General features: G+C 55.3%; 1 protein-coding gene and 1 long non-coding RNA gene across 5 annotated transcripts; both read right to left on the reverse strand.

Moving 5' to 3' along the window:
• Positions 1-3,649: 3,649 nt before the first annotated feature.
• Positions 3,650-7,492, reverse strand: PNCK (pregnancy up-regulated nonubiquitous CaM kinase). Of its 3 annotated transcripts, none has more exons than XM_032475062.1 (12): positions 7,406-7,492; positions 6,563-6,632; positions 6,250-6,381; positions 5,958-6,032; positions 5,726-5,864; positions 5,448-5,571; positions 5,201-5,276; positions 4,993-5,105; positions 4,824-4,902; positions 4,646-4,733; positions 4,342-4,486; positions 3,650-3,989 (listed from the first exon to the last, which is right to left on the reverse strand). In XM_032475062.1, the coding sequence occupies exons 2-11, from the start codon at positions 6,628-6,630 to the stop codon at positions 4,349-4,351; spliced, it is 1,032 nt and encodes a 343-aa protein (XP_032330953.1). In that variant the 5' UTR covers positions 6,631-6,632; positions 7,406-7,492; the 3' UTR covers positions 3,650-3,989; positions 4,342-4,348. The 3 variants fall into 3 exon arrangements, with proteins under 3 accessions (XP_032330953.1, XP_032330952.1, XP_032330951.1); XM_032475061.1 differs by lacking the exon at positions 7,406-7,492 and adding an exon at positions 7,151-7,389 and having other exon boundaries at positions 3,656-3,989; positions 4,300-4,486; XM_032475060.1 differs by lacking the exon at positions 7,406-7,492 and adding an exon at positions 7,151-7,388 and having other exon boundaries at positions 3,656-3,989.
• A 3,320-nt stretch (positions 7,493-10,812) lies between these two features.
• On the reverse strand, positions 10,813-17,946 carry LOC106730920. Of its 2 annotated transcripts, none has more exons than XR_004318083.1 (4): positions 17,082-17,946; positions 14,267-15,047; positions 12,937-13,060; positions 10,813-11,526 (listed from the first exon to the last, which is right to left on the reverse strand). It is a non-coding gene; the product is annotated as an uncharacterized LOC106730920 (long non-coding RNA). The 2 variants fall into 2 exon arrangements; XR_001367365.2 differs by having other exon boundaries at positions 10,813-11,554.
• Positions 17,947-19,196: the final 1,250 nt, after the last annotated feature.

Genomic DNA, 19,196 nt, shown 5'->3' on the forward strand with positions numbered 1-19,196 from the left:
GGCGCTACGCTACTAGCAGCATGGAAGCAGACGGCCAGGCAGAAGCATTACCAGTATTAACACATGTTGCTCCATGTTGATCAAATATTGAACTGACCTGAAACACACAGCAATTCTAAACTCATAACCTAACTTAAAAATACATAAAGACATAGCTGAAAGAACCACAAGGAGAAACAGGAAAAGCAGCTGGGCCTCTACTCAGGACATCACGTGAGGCAGGCTTGGCTCCCTGGCATGAGGGGAACTATTGAAATCTCTATGGGGCTGGGGAGGGGGGTCAAAATCTAGAGATGAGGTTTTTATATTTTTAAGGGGGGGCCAGAGGATTGAAAAATACTGGAACTCTCTTAAAGCAAAAGTCTGACCTTGTGACTGTCCTACCTACAACCCCCCAGCGGCTCCCCAGTGCTCTCTTGAGAAAGTTCACTTTCCAAACCAATCTCTAAGCATTTTTCACAGCCACCTTCAGTCAACCAAACCAAGTTATTGGTTTTTTCCCAAACACTCCATACTTCATGTCTTGCCCACCTGAGGAGACAGGGATGGAGACAGGGGTGCCTGGACAAAGCTGGGGTAGGTAGACAACATGGCTGCCATGGGCCCACCACATAGCTGGCAGGGAGAAGCCAGGCTTAGAGCCCTGACAGGGGGCCTGGTTTGGCCTCTTCATTTCCTGAACAGGCCTGCTTCTCTCCTGGGTTCAGAGGACTCCCTCACAGCCCCCTATTCAGCCCGCCAAGACCAACCTCCATCTTTCCAGTCCCTCTTCAACTGCCTCGGCACAGGCTCCCTACATCTCTCACCTGGCCCCCAAACAGGGCCCCCAGACACGTGGACCTGCCATCAGCCCTGCCTCACTTCTCAGAGGGGTCTTCTTAGTGCCCAGATTCTGCACCCTACCTGCCAGGTTCCCACTTCACAGGAAATTAATTAAATGAAATTAGAGGCACAGAGGATGTTAAAGGCGACAAAACCACATGCCTGGCTCAAACTCAAATCCAGGGGAGTCCCCCCAACCCAGCTTCTCTGACAGTCTGCACTCACCAAGAGAAAGGTGAAGTCCCCCGTCTTCTCCTCAAGTCCCCACAAGACCTCCATGTTCCCAAAAGGCTCTCCTCACCCGCCTAGAGGCAGGCAGGTGGGTAGAGCCCAAGGCTATGTGGCCTGGGCTTAGCGATTTGGCCTCTCTGTGCCTCGGTTTCCTCATATGTAAAGTGGGCACGGTGCTAATAAGACTAGCTACCTCATAGTCGAGGTTTGGGTTAATATACACAAATTCTCTTTGCTCTGCTTCCATGCCCCTTCAGGCACCTCCAACTCACCATGTCCAAAATCAATGTCGTTGTCTGTCCCCCAACCCACCCCAGCTGAACCCCTCTTGGTGGATGTTCCCACGGTCTACCCAGAAATGCATGGGCCACTCTGGATCCCTCTCCCCAACCCATCACTGACTTCTAAAGAGCTCCCAGGACAGCCCACTTCTGTCTCTCCATCCCCAGTGGGACCCCACTGAGTATCCCTGGAACCCCTGACACCCACAAGTTCAGCACCTACCCCAGCCTGGACAGAGGCACTCTCCGGCTCCCACCCCTCCAGTGGCTCACCCCTGCTCAGAGACTAAAGCCCAACCCTGACCCTGCCAGGCTCTAGTCTGAGCACCTGCTGTTCCCTGCTCCTGAAATGCTCTTGCAGCAACCCCTGCCCATCACTCTTCCAGGCCGCTCATCGCATCCCATGGCCTAGGTGACCCAAAGTTCTCTCGCAAACTGTCTCCTCACATGGGAAAGGCTTGGAGGGATAAAAGAAGGGTGCCACCTCTGCCTGCCCTGGAGGTCCCGCCATCTCCCCGCTTCCAGATGGGGAGGGTGGGACGTCTCCCCCAAGTGAAGACTTCCCTGGGGCAGGATTTGGGGAGATGGGGGAGGAGAAAAACGGTTTTGAGCAGCTGCCCCAGGTGCTAAAGGATCACGGGGAGGTTGATGGATGTGGAAAGTGTGACCATGGCGCCGTCTGCTGGCTGGAGGTCAAATTGCATCCTGTGTCAGTGCCGCAGGAGCTGGGGCCCAACTCCGCAGCAATGGGCTGGAAGAGCTGGCTGTCTCTGAAGAAGTGGGATTCCTTCCGAAAGACTGGCTCTGGTGCTCCTGCTCCAGGCTGCCTGAGCAGACAGTCGTTACTTTCCCCACACAGATCATTCCCAACGTCTGAGTAAGTCCACCCCCTCCACGACCGCCCTCCAGCAAAAGTGGACGTGGTAAGGACTTCAAGGTTGCAGGGCAAAAGAAGGCAAAGCCCCAAGCTGGGGGCTAAAGGGAGGCAGGACGGGTCGCAGGAGGTGAAGAGGCCAGGCTGTTGAGATGGACTGTGGTTATGGCTGCCTGAGGTCCCCTGGGCTGTGGGTGAAGGGGAGCACACACAGTAGGACAGGATTGTGTGACCCCCAAAGCCTGGAGCAAAGGATGGCCTACAGGTGGCCATGGGGATGTGGGAGGATGCTGAGAGAAGAAAGCCAAAGAGGGACTTGTAGCCTGGGCACCAGCAGGCGGGCATGCCCACGCTGGGCTGTGCCCACCCCCAATTATCTGTGCGGCTGCTCTCCTCAGTGGACACTGCTCCCCCTCCAGCCCCAACCCCAGGACCCAGGCCAGCCTGGCTTGAGGCCTCACTGCCTCCCTTCAAGTCCCAAAGGTCGGCAAGGAGAAGTGTCTTCTCCATCACGTTCTGCAGTGCAGGCTGGCAGGGGCCCTGGGGGGCAAGGGTCACAGTGGGGGAAAGGGGCAGCCAGCTCACCCAGAGCTCTGAGGGTGCTCCCTCTGCTCTGCTGGGGTTAAGGAGAGGCCAGAGGAGTCTTCCCCTGATGGGTGCGGAACAAAGGCCTAGCAGAGCCAGGAGAGGCTTGGGGCCTCGAGGGGCAGGGGCTGCGCAGACCAGTAGACCGCCACCACCCTTGACACCAGAAGCCAGGACCCACCCAGCCTGACTGCCCCAGGGGCCTGAGCCCAAGTGTTCCAAGACCACAACACAGCACAGGGCTTGAGGCCCCAGCGGCACCCTCTCCTGGCCAAGAGGCTCCTCCTGCACCCCCTGACACTGGGTTTCCAGAGCCTTTCTGCACAAGAACGTGTACACTGGAGATGCTCTCCATCAGGCCACGGCCCAGGAAGCAGGAGGAGCGGAGAGGTTGGAGAAGATAGCCTAGGACTCTGGTTGCCTTCCCAGCTGCAGCACTCCGGCCTCCACCCATCTGTGAGCCCTTCCCAGCCTGTTCCTGCTCAGCAAGGGCGCTGTGGGCCATCCCCGGAGGCCCGAGGACAGCACTCCTCAGCCCCCATTCAGCCTCCTGCCACCACCTCTGCTAGCAGTAGGCAGGCCTGAGCTGTGCCCGTTTTCTCCCAGGGTGCCAGAGCCACATGCAGGCTGACACCTAGGGTGGCAGAGCTGGCTGCTGGGCTGCCTCTTGCTGGCACTTTGCAGGGTGGGAACAGGAAGTTCTTGGACCAGACGGAGCGGAACTTTGGGTGGCAACGGGCGATGTCCCTTGGGGGCCCGCTGGGCAGTGGGCCTGCTTCCTTGGTCTCCTTTGCTCAGAGACACCATCCTCTCCACACTCGTCCCTCATCTCCCATCCCTCCCTCCAGCTCAGCACTGCCCATTGCTCCGTCTGTCTTTATTAATTTGGGGAGAACTGGAGAGGGGCTGGAGGGCCATGGCGCAAGCAGGACCACTCACAGTCAGCAAAGCACAGAACAGCGCACAGGAAGGACAGCCCCGGGGGCCTCTTGGCTTCTAGCAGGAGTGTGGTGGCGACAGGGGAGGGGAGCCCCTGTGGACATGCCCCGCCAGCTCCCACCCCAGTGCCATATACTGCACCCACATGACCCAAACTCTCCAGCACAGGCCAGCCCCAGGCTGGGGGGAGGGAGAGGGGACTGAAAGGGTCCATTGGAAGGGATCCGGGGGTCGGTGCACCTGGCCTCGGCCTTGGCCTGGGGTGAAGGAGAAGAGAGAAGCACAGAGAAGGGGGCCAGTCAGGGGGTGCCCCGGCCTGCCCCAGGGCCCCTGTTCCTAGCCAAGGTCCTTAGCAGTGGTGCCCGCTGGTCTTGGCGCTGGGCCTCTCGAGAATCCTCGCAGTCCCTGGAGTCACCAGCCCCCATGGCCTCTCTCTCTGTCCCTCATCCACTTCTCCAGGAACCCCAGGCCCTCCCTGTCAGCGCTCTCTGCCCTCAGCCCTCTACCCTGTGGGGTCCACCCAGCTCTGCTCTTGGCCACGTGGGGCCTGCCACCCCTTAAGCTCACCAAGGAGCCAGCTCCTAGGGGTGCAGGGCCACCCCCACGAACCTGGGCGTCACCACTCGGGGGGCTGGCTGGTCTGGAAGCCTGGGTGGCTGTGGCTGGCCAGCCTCCGCCCTGAGGCCTCCTCACCCTCCGGGCTCTGCCCCAGCTTGCGGATATGTCGCAGGAAGGAGGTAGCATTGAATGCTCGCTGCAGGGAGAGAGGGTGTCAGGCCATGCCTGGGGCCTGGCCTCAAGATGTGGAGGACCATAGCCCAGACCATGCCCCTGAGGCCAAGGGAGGGGGAAGACAGAGAAGTGGGGGGCAGACAGCCTTGAGTCAGGTCCACAGGCCCCTCCCTACACCGACCTTCCAGTGGGTCCGGGCAAAATTCTTCTGGATCTGCTCACTGACTGAGCCCAGGATGTCCTTGTCAAAAGCTGCATCCCCAGAGATCCTAGGGGAAAGCTGGGGGTCAGTGGGGTGTGGGGGGTCTCAGGGTGTGGTCTCTCTGGTCCCGGGACAGCTTAGCAGGGGTCCGGCTCACCAAAGATGCTGTAAGGCCTGCTGGCACGTGAACCTCTTCTGGGGGTCTCGCTCCAGAAGGTGCCGGATGAAGTCCTTGGCTGGGGCAGGGAGGCCAGGTCAGCCCGCCCCATCCCCGTGCCCCCTCGTCACTCCCCCCTCCCTGAGCTCGGGGCCAGCCTCAAGTTCACCTGATTCTGAGATGTCATCCCAAAAGGGAGAGTCAAACTCGTAGCTGGCCCTCAGGATCTGGCTGAAGAGTTCAGGGTCGCTCTCGTCGTAGAAGGGGGGGTACCCACACAGCCTGGCACCCACAGATGAATCACCCAGCTGTCCAAACCTCCCCAACCCAGCAGGGGGCAGGCAGGCAGAAGAAGAGCCTTCCCAGTGGTCACTCACAGGATGTAGGAGATGACACCCAGGGCCCACACATCTACGGCCTTCCCGTAGGGTTTCTGCTCCAAGAGCTCCGGGGCTGGGGGCCAGAGACAGACAGACGCACACCCGTGCACACGCGCACCACGCTCAGTGCTGCCCAGCTCAGCCTAACTGACCCCAGGAATGGCCCGCCACCTGCCCCGCCCCAGTGCTGCAGCTCCCACAGGGTCCCCCAGCCCCTCGGGCTCCTCGGCACCCCCTCCCTTACCCACATATCCTGGAGTCCCACAGGCAGTTCCTAGCATGTTGCCAGCCTGGATTTTGGAGAGGCCAAAGTCAGAGACCATGATTTTGGAGTCCTCAAAGGGGGTGGCATATAGAAGGTTTTCAGGCTGTGACACAAGGATGCCAGAAAAAGCACCAAGTTAGCCCTGGCACAGCCCCTGGGCTGGGACAAGGCAGGCCGCAGGGGCTGGGCACCCTCAAGTCCCCTGACCCGTGGTGCACAGGGCAAGGCCCCAGGCGGGTGGGCAGGAGGGCAGGCACCTTGAGGTCTCGGTGCACAATGCCCAGGCTGTGCAGGTAGGAGACAGCGCCGAGGACCTGGCCCACCAGGTGGCTGGCGTCCTTCTCCGTGTAGGAGCCCCGCTCCATGATGCGATCAAACAGCTCACCCCCCGTCACCCTGGAGGGAGCAGGGGCTCAGCTGACCCAGGCCCCTCGGCCCCAACTCCCCACCCAGCCCATCGACCCCCTAGCCTGACGCTGCCCTCCTCACAGCTCCATGGCCAGGTAGAGGTGGGACGGGCTCTCATGGACATCTTCCAGGGCCACGATGTTCGGGTGGCTGACCCTGCAAAGGCAAGAAGAAGCCCCTCCTGGGCCGCCGCCCCCTGGATCCCCAGGGAAGCCCTTCACCCTCCTCTCTTCCTCCACCCTGCCCTCTTCCCCACCACAGGCCACCACTACCCACTCCAGCAAGGCAGAGCCTGGGGCCAGGCCTTTCTAGGGACACAGAGGAGGCTGGGCGCTCCATCCTAGAACACTCCCAACCCCAGTGGGGTGCACACCTGCGGAGCACCGCAATCTCATTCTCCACCAGGGCCTCCTTGCCTCGCAGGGCCTTCTTGGGGATGCACTTGAGGGCGACAAGGTGTGAAGAGCCCCGCTCCTGGGCCAGCACCACCTCAGAGAAAGCGCCCCTGCGGCAGAAGGGGAGGGAGGGAGGGAGGGGGAGGAGGAGAGAAGGGGAGGGACAGCAGAGGTGGGAAGGCAGAAGGGCCCCCCTAGATGAAGGAAATGGGGAGGCCCTCCCCTTCCCATGCCACCCATCCCCCACACGCATACACACACTCACACTGACACACACTCACACACACTCACGAGCCGAGCTTCTCCCGGATCTCATAGACGCTGCTGATGTCCTCCGTCTGTTTCTTGAGCAGCAACATGTCTGGGGGTGTCAGGAGAGATGAAAGGAGGGTCCCTGGGTGAGGGGCAGGCCATCCCCCACCCCAGACCGCGTAGTGCCTCAGCTGTCCTCAGCAACAGCCCCACTCAAGAACACAGGTCCCAGGCACCCTCCCCAGCCTGGTCTTCTCGCCCCTCCCCCACCGTCCAGGCCCCCACTCCCAGGTGGACGCCTCCCAGCCAGGCCACCGCATACACTCCTCCCCCAACCAGATACACTGCCGCGATCCGAGGCCCCCCGACCCTGGCACCCCGACGGTGATCAGCGCCCAGACACCCTCTCTCTGCCCCCACACAACTGAGTCAGCCGTGATTGACCGCTTTCCAGAAAGCTCCATGCACCCCTCCCCACTACCCGGGCCCCTCCAAACCCGCCCCGATGCACAGCGCCCAGAGGCGCCCGCCACCCCCGGCCCCCAGGCCTAGACCTGCCACCCATGGCCCAGTGCCCACTGGCACGCGCCCCCCCCGCCCCAGGCCATCAACCCGCCCGAGATGCACCTGCGACTCCCGCACACAGCCGCCTGCCACTGGCCACCCACGCGGCTGCCCAGGCACAGCCCGGCCCTCGGCGCCTAGCAGCGGGAGGGACTCAGCAGCCTGGGCCTCCCGCGTTCCAAGCTGCGTGGGCCGCGCGCGTGCCGGCCGGGGGCGCGCCGGGCGTGACAGGTGTGCGCGGGGGCTGCGGCGGCTGCAGCCCGGGACCCCGCACGCCCCCGCCCGCGCGCGCCCGCGCCCCGGAGCGCCGGTGCGGACCTGGAGTCAAAGCGAAACCGCAGCGTCGCCTCGCGCAGTGGCCACCGCGCCGAGCCCCCAGCCCGCGCCCCGGCGGCCCCGCCCCCTCCGCGCGCGCCCCCGCCGGCCGCTGGCCGCCGAGCACGCGGTGGCCCAGCGCGGCCGCGGCGCTGCAGGGCGCCTTGTAAGGCAATCGGCCTGCGCCGGCCGCCCCCGCCTCCCTCTTTGGTCATTCATGCGGGTTCCCGCCAGCTTCAGCGCCCCGCCCCACAGCAGCCTGACTGAGCAGGCCCCAGGGCCTTTGCACCATCGGTGTCCTCTGTCCAGAAGTCTCTTCACCCACATGTTGATATGGCTCTCTGTGCTCCTTCGCGTCTCTGCTCTAATGTCCTCTCGGCAGACAGGCTGTCCAGGCTATTTGGGGATAAAACAGCCTCCCTTTCTAGCCCCAGCCCTGCCACTGCCACTCTGCCACTTTGGCCTGAGCCCCCATCAGCACTCAGTTGGAGGGCAGCAGCAGCTCCTCACTGGGCTCCCCCTGCCCTCTGACCCCACCCATAACCTCTCCCACTGGCAATTTCTTCCCCATCCAGCAGCCAGAGCATGCCTTCTACTGAGATCACATCATCCCTGGGTTCCAAACCCTCCGGCAGCTCTCCGTGTCACTGTAAATCAAAGCATGAGTCCTTACAGTGACCTCAGGGCTCTGCATGACTGGTCCCTCTTCCCCATCGCTGCTCTGGCCCCTGTCCACCCACTCTCCCCCTTGCTCAAGCAGCTCCAGCCAGCTCCAGGCACACCGGCTTCTTAACTGGCCCTCAAACACACCTGCCCCAGGGCCTTTGCACTCGCACTCGTTGCCTCTTTGCCTGGAATACTCTTCACTCAAGTATCTGCTTGATTTGCTCCTTCACTCCATCAGGTCTCAGCTCAAATGTCACCTCCTCAAACAGGCCTCACTTGCCATCCCCCCAACAACACATTCTGTAGTACATCGCCTGCCTGCTGTCTTAAGAGCGTGCATCTCTACAAAATCACCTTCTTTGTCTTGTTTTCCTCACCAAAGCATCCACTCCCAGAAAGTGTCTCTGCTGACTCGGCCCCGGAGAATCGCTGGAGGAAATAAGTGCTGGGTGACGGATTTCAATCTATCCAACAATTCGTGGATTCCTCGCATCCAGTCCCATCTCAGCTCTGGCGCCCCTCCCAGGGGGTCCAGGTCCCCATAGGGATGGGGGCGACAGGTGTCCTGGCTGGTGACAGGAGCACACCCACACAGGCCAGTGCTGCAGGGGCTCCATGGAGTCTCAGGGTCCAGGAGTGGCCTGCCGAATCTGTCTTCACAGGGGCCTGTAGGCCCCTGGCATGTCACAAAGTCTTCAAGAGGGTCCACAAGGCAGGCAAAGGGTTTTAAAACTCATCTTTCCTGACCTCAAGTCCCACGGACCCTCTGTCCAAAACATCGGGGCCTGGAGAGAGGAAAGGCTCCCTTCAGTTTCCCTTTCCCAATCACCCTTCCTAGTTCACTCAAGAAGGCTCCAGCAGCGTGGACCCCACTCCAAACTGCTCAGATCTGTGAAGAGGGGTTGCTAGGGCTTACATCTCAAAGAGAAAAAAGAAAGTAGGAATGGGACTGACCATGAGCCCCATCTCATGCTGGTGATAAGTCTTAACTCTTTGTGGACACTTGGACTAACTGACGTAAACTGAAGCCCCATCTTACTCACTTGTTTAATAATTATGCACCCACAAGTCTAATCCACTGCCCCATGGTCATTGGTTATAACAAGAAATGTGATTTGTGTTTTGGAGAAGTATGATCCATAAGTAATGAAAAGCTGTCCCCTCTCTGAAGGGCAGCAGATGAAGAGTGGAGGCAAGAAGAAAAGGACCCACTTCCAAAGTGAGCCTGTAGCATCAAAACACCTGTGGAAGTGTCAAAAGTGATATCACAGTTTTTGCTTTCAATCAGTATTTACAATACACCAGAAATTCCACCCTTCGAAACTGTTTAAGCATCTGTTGAAATGCTGTAAATGTCAGCTTCAAGGTACATGTGTGTGTGTTACGTCCTGGTGGATAAAGAGCTTTTCAAAGTCCTTTCAGGGGACTCCTTACAGAAAAACTAATTCAAAGTGGATCACAGACCTAAATGTAAAACGCCAAACTTCTAGAAGAAAACATAGGAGAGAATCTGTCTTACCTTGGGCTTGGTGATGAGTTTTTAGATGCAGTATGAAGAAAGAAAAAATAATAAATTGGACTATATCAAAATGTTAAATGTTTGCTCTGTGAACAACACTGTTAAGAGAATGGAAAGACAAGCCACAGGCTGGGGGAAAATCTTTGCAAAAGACTTGTCTGAGATAGGACTTGTATCCAAACTATACAAGGCACTCTTAAAACTCAGTAAGAACACAAGTAGCCCAGTTAAAATATGAGCTAAAGGTCTGAACAGATACCAAAGAAGAAATACAAAACGTAAAGTTCTTTCATACAGAATGTATGAAAAGATGTTTACCATCATATGTCATTAGGAAATTGCGATTTAAAACGATGATGAGATACCACTACATGCCTATGAAAATGGCCAAAACCCAGAACACTGACAATGCCAAACACTGATTAGGGTGTGGAGCAACAGAGGTGCTCATTGATTGCTGGAGGAAATGCAAAATGGTTGGTTCAGCCACTCTGGAAGACAGTTTGGTGGTTTCTTATAAAACTAAACATACTCTTAGCATACAATCCAGCAACAGCACTCCAAGGAATGTCTTGCTCCACGTCAAGGTATTTTACCCAAAGGAGTTGAAAACTTATGTCCACAGAAAAACCAGCACACAAATGTTCATAGTAGCTTTATTCATAACTGGCAAAAACTGGAAGCAACCAAGATGTCCCTCATTAGGTGCGTGAATCAACACACTGTGGTCCATGCAGTCAATGGCATACTATTCACTGATAAAGAGGAGCTATGAAGCCAGGAAAAGAAATGAATGGGGGGAGGATATAGCTCAAACACTAGAGCACATGCTTAGCATGCACAAAGTCCTGGGTTCAATCCCCAGTACCTCCTCTAAAAATAAATACATAAATAAATAAACCTAATTGCCCCCCCTAAGAAAGAAATGGATGGATCTTAAATGCACACTGCTAAGTGAAAGAAGCCAGTTTAAAAAAGTCTACACTGCAATTTTAAAAATCTTTCAGGAGGTTCGGGGATCCCAGAAAGGAATGCAGATTGTGACAAAAAGAATCTACATGTACTACAAATGCATAAAACCACCTCACTGAAGGGGGTCGGAGGAAAGGAGCTGATCTAAGTCACCCCGGGAGTGAATGGAGTCTGTAAAACTAAAGGCGAAAGTGTTACTGGAGAGTAGGTTCTTGTCTTGTCACAGAAAGAATTCAGAGATGAAACATGGAGGTCAAGAAAGTAAAGTGAGGGTTTATTAAGCCATAGGTTGCTCTCAAGGGGCAAGCGGGCAGATTCAGGAGAGTAGCTGCGCTCAGTTTCTTTGGCAAGCTGGTTATATGGGGTATAAAAATGAATGGGCAGAATATTCACTGGGGAGCGAGGAGTTTGGGGTCATATTCCCTGATTTTCATCCCAACTCCACCTTCCTGAGGGGAGGAGGGATTTTTGTCCTTAGTTAGTCTTGATGGGAAGTGTCATGTCATTGGTGCATGATGGGTACTTCTAATCTGCAAGGCTAATTTTATTCAAATGAGCATATAATGAGACTCAAGGTCTACTAGAAGTCAAATCTTCTGCCATCCTGGGCCTAGTTGGTTCTACCCAGTTTACATCTTCTCCTCAATGGCTGTGTCATTCTTTTAATGGCTGGGCCCTGCCCCCTTCCCTCTTGTCTCATTCTCCCCTCAGAGATTTTACTCCCATAATCTTATGGGAAGCAGAGGAGCTATAGTCCATAGCTGCTTCAGGGTTGAGTAGGGGCATCACCTGCCTGTCAGGGAGTAAAAATCTCTGGATGCCTGATCTAGGGGTCCCAGGGGCAGGACAGCTTCTTGTTTTAAGTCAGACGGTGTGGGCCGGAATCCTCGCATGGCCATCATCTTGATGTGGAACTCTTGTAACCACTTCCACAGCTTTCCTATGAATCTTCTTGAAGATGAAGCACCTTTGCATCAGAGTACAACAGTAACTGTCTGTAAGTGACAAAAGACTTAAAAAGCCACAGATAAACACCTGATTGTAATGTAATTGATAAAGAAATGTAGTTACAATAACTAGAATTATGACTGATTACATTTAATTTAAACTACCAAATAATCCTAGTTAATATAATATTTCTCTGAGATGCCTCAGGGTTCTTCCACAAACCTCCAACTCTCTATATCCATATTATTTTGAACTTTATTTTCTTTTCCATTCATAAACAACCAGCTCTAGGAAAAAATCACTCTCTTCTCCCTTAACAAAATGCCATTCCATTCCTCATACTTCCTTTTGTTCAAAACACACATCTTACTTTCATATCGTATACTGAAATGTTTCCTTTATTTTTTAGTAGTTTTAATTACATATTTAAATTAGAATCCTCATCTCTTAAAAACCTTAATTTTTAGTGAAAACTAAGAAGTAAGCAATTATGAACTGTCTTTTACCTTAGCATTTATAGAATGGCAAACATAAATACCAATAATAATTTCTAAAAAGATATGTGCTTTTTATAGAAAATATCTCAAGGTGGTAACAAACATTCATCAACAATCCTAAATACCTTTAGTTTCTCTGTGAGGGAAGCCAATGCTCAGTAATTAATGGTTCAGTATCTGATTTTATTTGGGAATGACCTAGCTATTCAATAAATTTCCATCATTTAACTTAAGTAAGCATGACTCTAAAACTTCAAGTTACCAAATATCTGGAGAGATCATTTTTAAGTAGGCATTCCTAAAGTATAATTGTTTCTGAAGAGTTTACCTAAAAGCTCCTATTTCATTTACATTTACTTTTCCTTGAAAGTTTTTTCCCATTGAGTTACTTTCCTGGCTGACAAATTTCTAACAGTTACAACAAGGTCTTATTTGACCTCTAGTAAACCTAGGTACAACAGAAGTATTATATTTAACACCGATAACCCTAAAAACATGTCTATATTAGTTGAGCCAACAAGCTTAAGCTAGCTTCAATACCAGATATCGACTCAGTACTGAATATCTCCCAGATCACGTGAACCTGAAATTCACTCTGGTCAGTTTCTTTTATATTTCTGAGTATTTATTTAAGTGCTTAAGTCCCTTAAAGGCAATTAAATAGAGCTCTTTTCACAAATTAATTTTGGCTATACCATACATACATCCAGAACACACATACAAACACACAAAGAAACACAGAGACCTCATAGTTTCCATTCCAAAATTAAAAACCCATCAGTTACAAAAGAGGTTGGATTCAAATTGGGTTTATGGCAGATGAACAAATCAAGGTCACCTGTCTAGATGGCTAAACCCTTTTTACTAATATTTACGGAAAAATCATTTAAGATTCCTACTCATCTTGACAAATCAAGTTCCAAATTACTTACCATTTTTCTCAAAATTTGCACTGTAAAAAGATAGCGAGCTCAGGGTTCCCAGAAAAGACCAGGTGGAACATTTGCATCTCAAAGGCTTGAGAAAGGCAAATTCCTCCTAGGATGACTTTGTTCCCTGAAGAACAGAAAAACAATGGTTTTCCCAATGCTTACAAGCCTCTTAAAACAAGCAGGGTAGGTTTAGGGAGTAGTGGGAGGATGTTGGATTATTTCTGGCACTACACCTCTGGTCCTGGAAAGACTAGATTTGTAAAACAAGGACATTTTTTCCCCCTCAAAGAATTCACTGCCACCTCATTGATACCAAAGGACTGACACATCCCTTCACCTATGTTGGAATGTTTTACTTTCCTTCATGTAGGTTAGAGGAGACGCCTCCCCCAAAATTCCTATCAGGCTTTGAACGTCAGCTATGGTTGGTCTAGTTAGACCGGCGGCCTCCCATTTTGATCATCTTTTTTACAAACACATTTGAGGATCCTCCCTGGGTTTGAGAAGTTCTCTGATTATGGCCCTCAGTTCTGCCTTTGACCTGAAGAGGCTTGCCTGCAGCCTCATGTGGTCTCCTTTCTAAAGATGCCTGAAAATAGTAGCTCTGTCAGGGACCTCAGTCCCCCAGATAGCAGGGTTCACTTGAGAAACAATACGGGGTGGGAGACCTCCTCTTGTTGCCGAGTTCAAACTCGTCCTGCTCGCCGCATGACAGGCCAATAAATCGGGAGACGGGGTGTTGGGGCAAGGAACAGAGACTTTATTCGGAAAGCCGGCAGACCGAGAGGATAGCAGGCTAATGTCTTAGAGAACCATCCTGCTCTAGTCAGAGTACAGGCTCCTTTTATACAAAAAAACAAGGGAGGGGATGTGGTTGGTTGTTGCGATCTTCTTGCTGCAGGCATTCTTTGTTCTTGCAGCAACAGCCGTCCCCATGGGCCAGGTCACGGTGTCCCTGTACACCTCCAACAAAACAAAGGTTATTCTCTACTACACTCTGGCTTGGGACTGAGGCAGGTGCCCACGGCCAAGAGCAGTCTTGGTGGGTATCTTCCCCATCAGGGTCTCCAAATTAGACTATTGTCTGGAATTTAGTGAGGAAGTCCCTTCCCTGCAAGGGAATGGGGCACTCAGGCATGAGCAGAAACAGACGTGCAGGGGTAAAATTTCCTAGCCAGCAGCTGAGGATGGCAGGTGAGGGGTGAACCACTTGGCTTGGGGCCCTTCCATCAATTCCGTTATCATACAGGATTGGGAGGACAAGGGTCCAGGCAAATCAGTCAGCACAGAGTAGGTGGCCTCATACCTAGTAAGAAAATAACTTTCCTACCTGCCACATCAAGGGTCACCCGAGGCTCCTTTGGAGAAATGACCAGGTGTCCCTTGCGAGCCTGGGAGGTTTCCTGGGCCTGTCAGTCTTCAGTCCTCTTGGCCATCATTGGTTTGGGAGTCCCAAGTCCCCTTCAGGACTGGGGGCACTGGTCCTTCCAGTGGCCCTCCTGGCCCACTTAAAACACATCCTTCCTCAGCGAGACACTAGCTCTGATTCAGGTGTCCTGGATTCTGTCCTCACCATGGGTCTTCACAAGTGAGGGCCACCCTGAGGTGGGGCAGGGGTGGGCTGCCACCAATAACTGTGCCTTTCGCTGTTGTCCCTGAATCTTTTCTGTCTCTTCAACCTTGTCTCTACTGTTGAATATGCCAAACGCCAAGTCCATGAGCTGATTCATGGGGTCTGGGGTCTCCAGCCCCCCCAGATGGGGCATTAGGGTTAGATGGCCTGGAAGACTGTCCCCCCTCAGAACCAGGAGTAGGAGCTCCCAGCTGTGGAGCTCGGGGAGTGGACTCATGAGGGGTCGTTGAAAACATGGAGCTCCTGTGGGGGAAGAAGGTGCTTTGAAGGGGCGTGAGCCAGACACACGCAGCAGTTCTTGAGACATGGATCTTGGAACAGAGTCACGAACATTTGGATGTATGGGATGTCTCCTCCATTTTTGGTCAAGATGTCACAAGACAGGGGTCTGATGGGTCCTGGCCAGATGGTAGTCATTTGTCCTAGGACTCTCCCAGTGTCCCTGATGTCTCAAGATCCGCGACGGCCTGACTCTGGGCTAGGGGATTTGGCAGAAAAGGTGTTTAATTAAGCATGGAAAACTGGGCTTGTAGCCATTCGGCTGTGAGAAAGGGTCTGTCTGCTTGGCAAAGACAAGAGTGGGGTCCCGGTGGGCACCTGAAATCTGCCTGTTTGAGGCCTCTTGGATCAGCCAAGGGAGAGAAACAAGAGCCAGCAGGAGAAAAAGTGACCAGAGTCCCCGGGCCTAAATCCTTCAGAGAGACCGGAGACCCAGGCCCTGAGTCAACTCAATCCGATTACCTTTATCTTCCAAAAGAAAAAGAGAAAGAAATAGAGCTGAAGGGTGGGGCTGGAGCGCCACAGGGCAGTGATATTAATACAAGGCAGAACCTCCCCTCAGGGTACAGTCCTTGTGATGCTGAGGACAGGTACCTCTACACAGAACACTCCACCTGCTGGCAAAGCCAGCGGCAAGGAGGCTCAAGGAGAGGAGGAGAGGAGGATAGCTGAGAATCTAGGGAGAAGGGAGGTGTACAGCCAAGAGGCTTCCCAGAGTAGACAGGAATCGGCAGGAAGGCATAGGGCCAGGATGCTTCCTGGGAGAAGTTTCGTAAGCCCGCTGAGAAGGGTGCTCGACCGCTACCTCCGCTCAGGGGTTGATGAAGTCCGTGACCCCTGTGAGGTAAATGCGACTTTCTGGATGTAACAAAGAAGTTCTGGCCACACTTCTGGAAGGATAGAGGCTTGTAGGGCCAGGGAGGGGCTGAAGATTGTGAGAGTCACAACAGTAACTCCGACAAACCGCGGGGAGTTCTCCAGCATCTCCTCCAGGTCACTGATTACGAGGATTGTGTGAGAGGACAGAAGAGCCTAAGATGCGAGAAGAGGCGGTGTGGGATCCTGGTGGGGGAAAGACATTAGGGGAAAGCCAAGGAAATCTTAGGACGACTCTGGACCTCAGTTGGTGACGAGGTACAATACCGGTTGATTCTGGTAACCACCGTACCACACAATGGAGAGCATTAGAAACCCAGGGAGCTGGGTGTGGGTGTGTGGGAACGCTCACTACTGTTTCTGCGACTTGTCTGTGCACCTAAAACTATTCTGATATAAAAAGTTTACTTAAAACATGAAAACAAATTTGAAAAATCCTGTTAGAGCATCTGTGGGTGAGCACAGCTGGGGAACAAGGGGTGTGGGGCGGGGCCGGGTTGCCCTCCCCCCGCCCACCAGGCAGCCTGCCCCTTTCACCCCCTTTGTCCCCTTCCCAGCAGATGGAAGCACAAAGCCCTTCAAGGTGGACTCCAGCCTTCCCTTTGTTCCCAGCTTATTCTCATTCCAAACTCTGGGTGCCCGGAGCCTGGTGCCCCGCCGCCTCCAAAGAGGAGGAGCCCCCAGCCTATCTCCAGCTGAGAGATCCTCCTGGCATAACCGGTCACCCCAGGGGGGGTGCCCTCCCACCCAGCCCCATCCAAGGTGCATGGCCACTCTGTGTCCCGGGTTGCTGCAGGCACTGAGTCCCATTCCCAGGCCGAATTCCCAGGCCTCCCTGGACAAAGGGAGCCCTCAGGCTGGCCCTCCCTTCCCTGGCCTCCTCCTTCCAGCTCCCCCTCTTCCCCTCCCTCTCCTCAGCTCCTACTCCAACCGCCACACCCCCCCACCCCCGCCCGCCTAACTGGGCTCTGAAAGGCCACCGGCCTTCTGCCTGCAGAACACTCTGCTTCTCACCCGGGGGAGGCAAGGCTGTAGGAGGAGAACCTCCACCCTGTCCTGCACATGCTCCGGAACCAGCCTCGAAGGGCCATCAGTACAAGGGCCTGGCAGGGGACAGCCTCCTGGCCCTCAGCTGAGATGTCGGGGTGTCCGCCCTCCCCCTCCCCAGCAGCTGCTGCAGGGGGATGGGGGTGTTGGCAAATCCACCTTTGCCAAGCCCTGAAAAGCCACCGAGGGCTGGAGAGCCCTCTGCCTTTGTTCTCCTCGGGTGCTCAGCACACCGAGAGCACTGCCTCATGAGCACTGCAGCTGTCCCTGTCAGCCTGGACCTTCCCACAGGCTGCTCAGGTCAACGTACCAGAGGCCAGAGTTCCAGACTCCGGCTCCCATTATAAGAAAGTCCTGCCGAATCATCCCGGAGGCGAGGATGGGTCGGTGAACTTCGCGCAGCTTCGAAGCCCAGCTCGGCTTGGCTGGGCACGGGCAACTGCCCAGGCGCAGACACAGGCTAAGGGCTCCCTCGCCTCCCTCTTTAGCTTCTGGGACCGGTGGCAGCTGTGCCGAATCCCACAGGATCACAGGTGGGTGGGCACGGGCCAAGGCGCAGGGAGGGCCCCTCGGGAGGCACACTCCTTTCCAGGACTGGGGAGCCCGCCGGCCAGCTCGTGCCCAATCTCACATGCCATGGAGGAGAATCTAGGTTGATCTTTGGCACAGAGGAAAAAGCACAGAGAAGAGCAGATGGGAGGGACTGGTCAGATTTGGGCTGCAGAGAGAAGCATGCCAGTGCACAGGCCAAGAGAACGAGGCTGCTATGGGGTCCAGGAGAGGTAGGTGGCCTTACCCACCTGGGGAAAACCCGAGCCGGGGAGGGAGTGAGGGTGCAGCCCTGTCGAGTGGGGTCCAGGGGGGCCTGTCGCACCCTGCAGATGTGGAGGTAGCAGTCCCTGGAGCAGTGAGAGCCGTTCTCGGCTGCCAGCTCACCCTTCACCGCTCTCTTCAGCCACCTCCCTCTCCACAGCCTCTGACCCTGCAGAGGCAGCCCCGGGTGGCAGGTCCCTCCATGTCCTGTAACTGGCCTTGGACCACGTTCCCTCCCGTCCCAGCCGGCCAAGGGGGAAGAGGCCCCCACCCTTGTCTCTGGCCACACCCCTCAGGCCTCCCTCGTTTCACCCTCTGCCCTCATCCCAAAGTGCCATCGGCACCACCCCCCATCTCCCTCCCCTGCCCCTGCCTTCTCTCCCCACCGAGGTCCTAGGACTGGCAAGATCTTCAATTCTCAAGAGTCTCCCGCACCCCGCCGCATCCTCACTTCCCCTGCTTCTCTTGGCGCCACCGGCCCGACCTCCGTCTGCTCGGACGCGCAATCCTCTCCATAGACGCTGCCTCACCCAGCTCATCGCCACAGCTAACGCCCTCCCTTCACAGGCGTCACCCCCTCGGCCTGCAAGCACTCCCTGCCCCTTTTCCTTTGCCTGCTCCGCGGGATCCTTTCCTCTCTCAAATGTGCAGATGGGGGTGCCTGAGGTTTGTGGGCCTGGCCCTCCCCTCCCCCTACAACCCCAATCCTCACTCTGCAGGCAGCCCCGCTTCTCCAGGCCATCCATGGGTCACATACTCCTCCATCGTCTCTTTGTCTCCCAACCAGCCTCACTCTTAGGCTGGGCCAGAGGACTCAACGCAGGGTCTTCTGAGGAGCAGGGTGACCCCATCACCTCGAGGGTTCCAAGCCTCCAGTACCCCCACCTAGCCCCAACGCTGGAGACCCCGCCTGTCTCCCATACAGGCCCCTGAGCTCTCTGGCAGCCAGTGGATGCTGCCCCTCCCTCACCTAGCAGGCTCGAGCTGGCTCGGGCCAGAACTGCTTTTCTTCCTAAAGCCGCCGGATGGCTGAGGGTTTAGCTTAACGGGATGAGCCATCTGGGGACTGCAGAGTGGCGGTCGGGGAGCCTGGGACTGGGGGCAGGGGTGGGGGCGGGCACACTTTACATCTCCAGCCGGGACAATGACCCCCTCCTTCCCCAACCTACGGCTGGCCTGGCCTTGGAAAATTCCGAACGGGCTGCTCAACTGCTGATAGGGAAGCCGCTAACAACCTTGCTCTTGCTGGGGAGGCCTGGAGGTCCCTTGGGAGAGCGGCACTGAGGAAGGGGAGCTGGGGCCTCCCAGCTGAGGCCTTTAGGGAGGGTCCATGCACCCACCAGGCACCAGGGGGCAGCCTTATCCTATTCCTGCCCAAGTCTCCTGCAGGTCAGGCAAGGGTAGGGGGCAGCAGCAGTCCCTACAAACCCCCCACCCCTCATTGGTGAAAAAGTGTGACCTTGTGCCTCAGCCGGGCAGGCTCCCCTCTGCCTGCTCAGGGGACTCATGGAGACCTGTCACCCTCAGAGCTATGGCTCTGCCCTCCAGCTTCAGGGCTGGGACGCCCGAGGAGGGCTAAAGGCAGGAGACAGGGTCTCTGGCAAAGCCTCAC

The sequence above is a fragment of the Camelus ferus genome, chromosome X, assembly GCF_009834535.1.
Source record: "Camelus ferus isolate YT-003-E chromosome X, BCGSAC_Cfer_1.0, whole genome shotgun sequence".
Lineage (NCBI taxonomy): Eukaryota > Metazoa > Chordata > Mammalia > Artiodactyla > Camelidae > Camelus > Camelus ferus.